The sequence below is a fragment of the Habropoda laboriosa genome, unplaced genomic scaffold, assembly GCF_001263275.1.
Source record: "Habropoda laboriosa isolate 0110345459 unplaced genomic scaffold, ASM126327v1 scaffold11, whole genome shotgun sequence".
In the NCBI taxonomy this organism is placed as follows: Eukaryota; Metazoa; Arthropoda; class Insecta; order Hymenoptera; family Apidae; genus Habropoda; species Habropoda laboriosa.
In genome coordinates this window covers 526,229-528,811 of record NW_017100150.1, presented here as the reverse complement: position 1 = coordinate 528,811, position 2,583 = coordinate 526,229, and the positions used below count along the sequence as shown (strand labels likewise).

Sequence of the window (2,583 nt, the reverse complement as noted above, 5' to 3'; positions counted from 1 at the left end):
TTCTGATAAAAAGTATTATATATATTTTACTAATATAATTCTATTAAATTGCATAAATTACAGAAATTTTACAATAATGTCAATTTGCAGAGATTAGTAGTATGTCTGGAAGAGTCATTGTATATTCATAATATAAGGGACATGAAAGTGTTACACACAATTCGTGATACTCCACCTAATTTGGCAGGCCTGTGTACACTATCTATAAATAGTGATAATTGCTATTTAGCTTATCCAGGCTCAAATACAATTGGGGAAGTTCAAATATTTGATGCAATTAATCTTGTAAGTGTTGTAAAAGATCTTAATAAAATCAAGGGTCATGTATTTAAATATATACATTTCTTTGAATTACAGCAAGCTAAAACTATGATTCCTGCACATGACAGTCCATTAGCAGCACTTGCATTTAGTCCTAATGGTACCAAAGTAGCTACTGCTTCGGAGAAGGGTACTGTAATTAGAGTTTTTCATGTAAGTTGTAACTGTTCATATGGTATTAATTGTTTGTTCAGTTCCTAAATTTAGATGCATTGCTGAAGGTTCTTTATATCTCTGAAGGTTCATGATGGTACAAAACTATTTGAGTTTCGTCGTGGAGTTAAAAGATGCGTATCTATAAGCAGTCTTGCTTTTAGTATGGACTCTATATTCCTTTGTTGCTCAAGTAATACAGAAACAGTGCATATTTTCAAGTTGGAAGAACCAAAGGAAGCGTATGTAATTAGCTTGTATTTGTATAAATAAAAGTACCATTACAATTAAAATCTATTTTATTATTATAGATTACGACAAACAACAGAAGAATCACAAACGTGGATGGGATATTTGACAAAGGCTGTGTCGGCATCAGCTAATTATTTACCTTCACAAGTAACTGATGTTTTCAATCAAGGACGTGCCTTTGCTAGTGTCCATTTGCCATTTCAAGGGCTAAAAAATGTTTGTGCCATTACAGTGTAAGCTCAATTATGTGTATACTTACAGAAAAATATATATATGTACATATATTATTTCCTAAAATATATTTTACAGCGTACAGAAAGTACTTAGGTTGCTGGTGGCTAGTGCTGAGGGTTATTTGTACGTTTATAATTTGGACTCAACAGAAGGTGGAGATTGCACATTGCTTAAACAGCATAGGTTTGTATTTTTGAGAACTATATAAATATAGCACACTATTTTGAAAAAGTTAAGTTTTTGAAATAATATTAAGACGTTAAACGCCCAGCCTATTTTGCTTGCCGTTCCGTTCACGCCACACTCGGCCATCAAGTGGGCCATGCGCGATGGGTGAACTATAAACGGAAGATAACTAACGAATCCTTAAAAAACTACATTAATTTTTGTTAAAATGTTATATTTCTGTTCTGAAAGCTTTGATTGAACAAAAACCCATGTCGCCTAAACGAAATGTTTAGTCTCACAATCAGTACGCAAGGACCAACGCGCGCGGCGGTGTAGCATGAACCAAAAGTCTACGGCCGGTCCCTGGGGACCGGCGTGGCGTTTAACGTGTTAAAGAATGTTCAACAGAATGCTCTTATTTTTGGTGATTATAAATAATTGTCAATTATTCTATATATCATTGTAACTGGAAAATTGTTTTATTCAAAAGAAATCACAATGTATTTATAGAATATAGAAATATATGTAGCTATTTTTAATATTTCTTTCACATAAAGCGATACATTTTTGTTTGCTTCTATTTACTTCATTTTAAGAAAGCATTATGCAGTTGTATCTTTTTCTTATTTTAATAATATTTACATAATTAGAGAATAAAATTATTACAGATTGTTTCAAATTAGATCTTTTAAGTTTATTCTACTTAACAAAGTATTTTTCATACTCTGTGGAGTATAAAAATACATAGACATATTAAGTCATCTCATAAGTTCATGCTGAATTTTATACACAAATTTAGATCAATATTTCAACTATACCTTTGAATTTTATGAGAAAATCTAATCACCCTCTCGTTCCACAACTTTTTCTCTCTTGTTTGCTAGAGCCAGTTTTTTCAAAGTATAAATTTATGGAATGACCTAATTTAATTCAATAATAAATTATACTTATAGATTAGATGGAAAGCGAGATGAAGTAGACTGTGCTAGTGTATCTACAGCAGGATCAGGATCAGGAGAAATCCCTGCAGGAACAACTGCACGAATAGTACAAAATACAGGTATGACAATTTAAGTAGTCTAATATATAAAAAATAACATAGCCTTTATAATTGAGCGAGTTGACGATAAAGATATATCATTTACACGAAACTGACACGTTAAAATTCTTATACTAATATAAGTTTTACTCGAAGTAAGATTTAGTATTGCATATATTGATAAATATTTTATTCTAAAATCAAGTAATATTTAAAAATTTGTATCTATTAAAGCATTCACAGATTAAGTTTGGTCTTGCCTCCTGTGTTTTTAAGGCATATCAACGTGCATGCATATACGCGTGTGACTTTTATATACACAAATTGCAACCACAAATCATGACTGACATATATATTTTGTTAATGCCATTGTGCATTTATTTTTATTTAATATAATTTTTATATTTAATTATGTT

The 2,583-nt window shown here is 30.8% G+C and overlaps 1 protein-coding gene across 1 annotated transcript in view; it reads left to right on the top strand.

Moving 5' to 3' along the window:
- The window catches only part of LOC108574867 (WD repeat domain phosphoinositide-interacting protein 2), a 15,328-nt gene that overhangs the window by 3,808 nt on the left and 8,937 nt on the right, over nt 1-2,583 (top strand). The window contains 6 exon segments of the mRNA XM_017937517.1: nt 91-285; nt 358-474; nt 562-716; nt 786-959; nt 1,036-1,143; nt 2,082-2,188. Coding sequence (XP_017793006.1) covers nt 91-285; nt 358-474; nt 562-716; nt 786-959; nt 1,036-1,143; nt 2,082-2,188 — 856 coding nt within the window.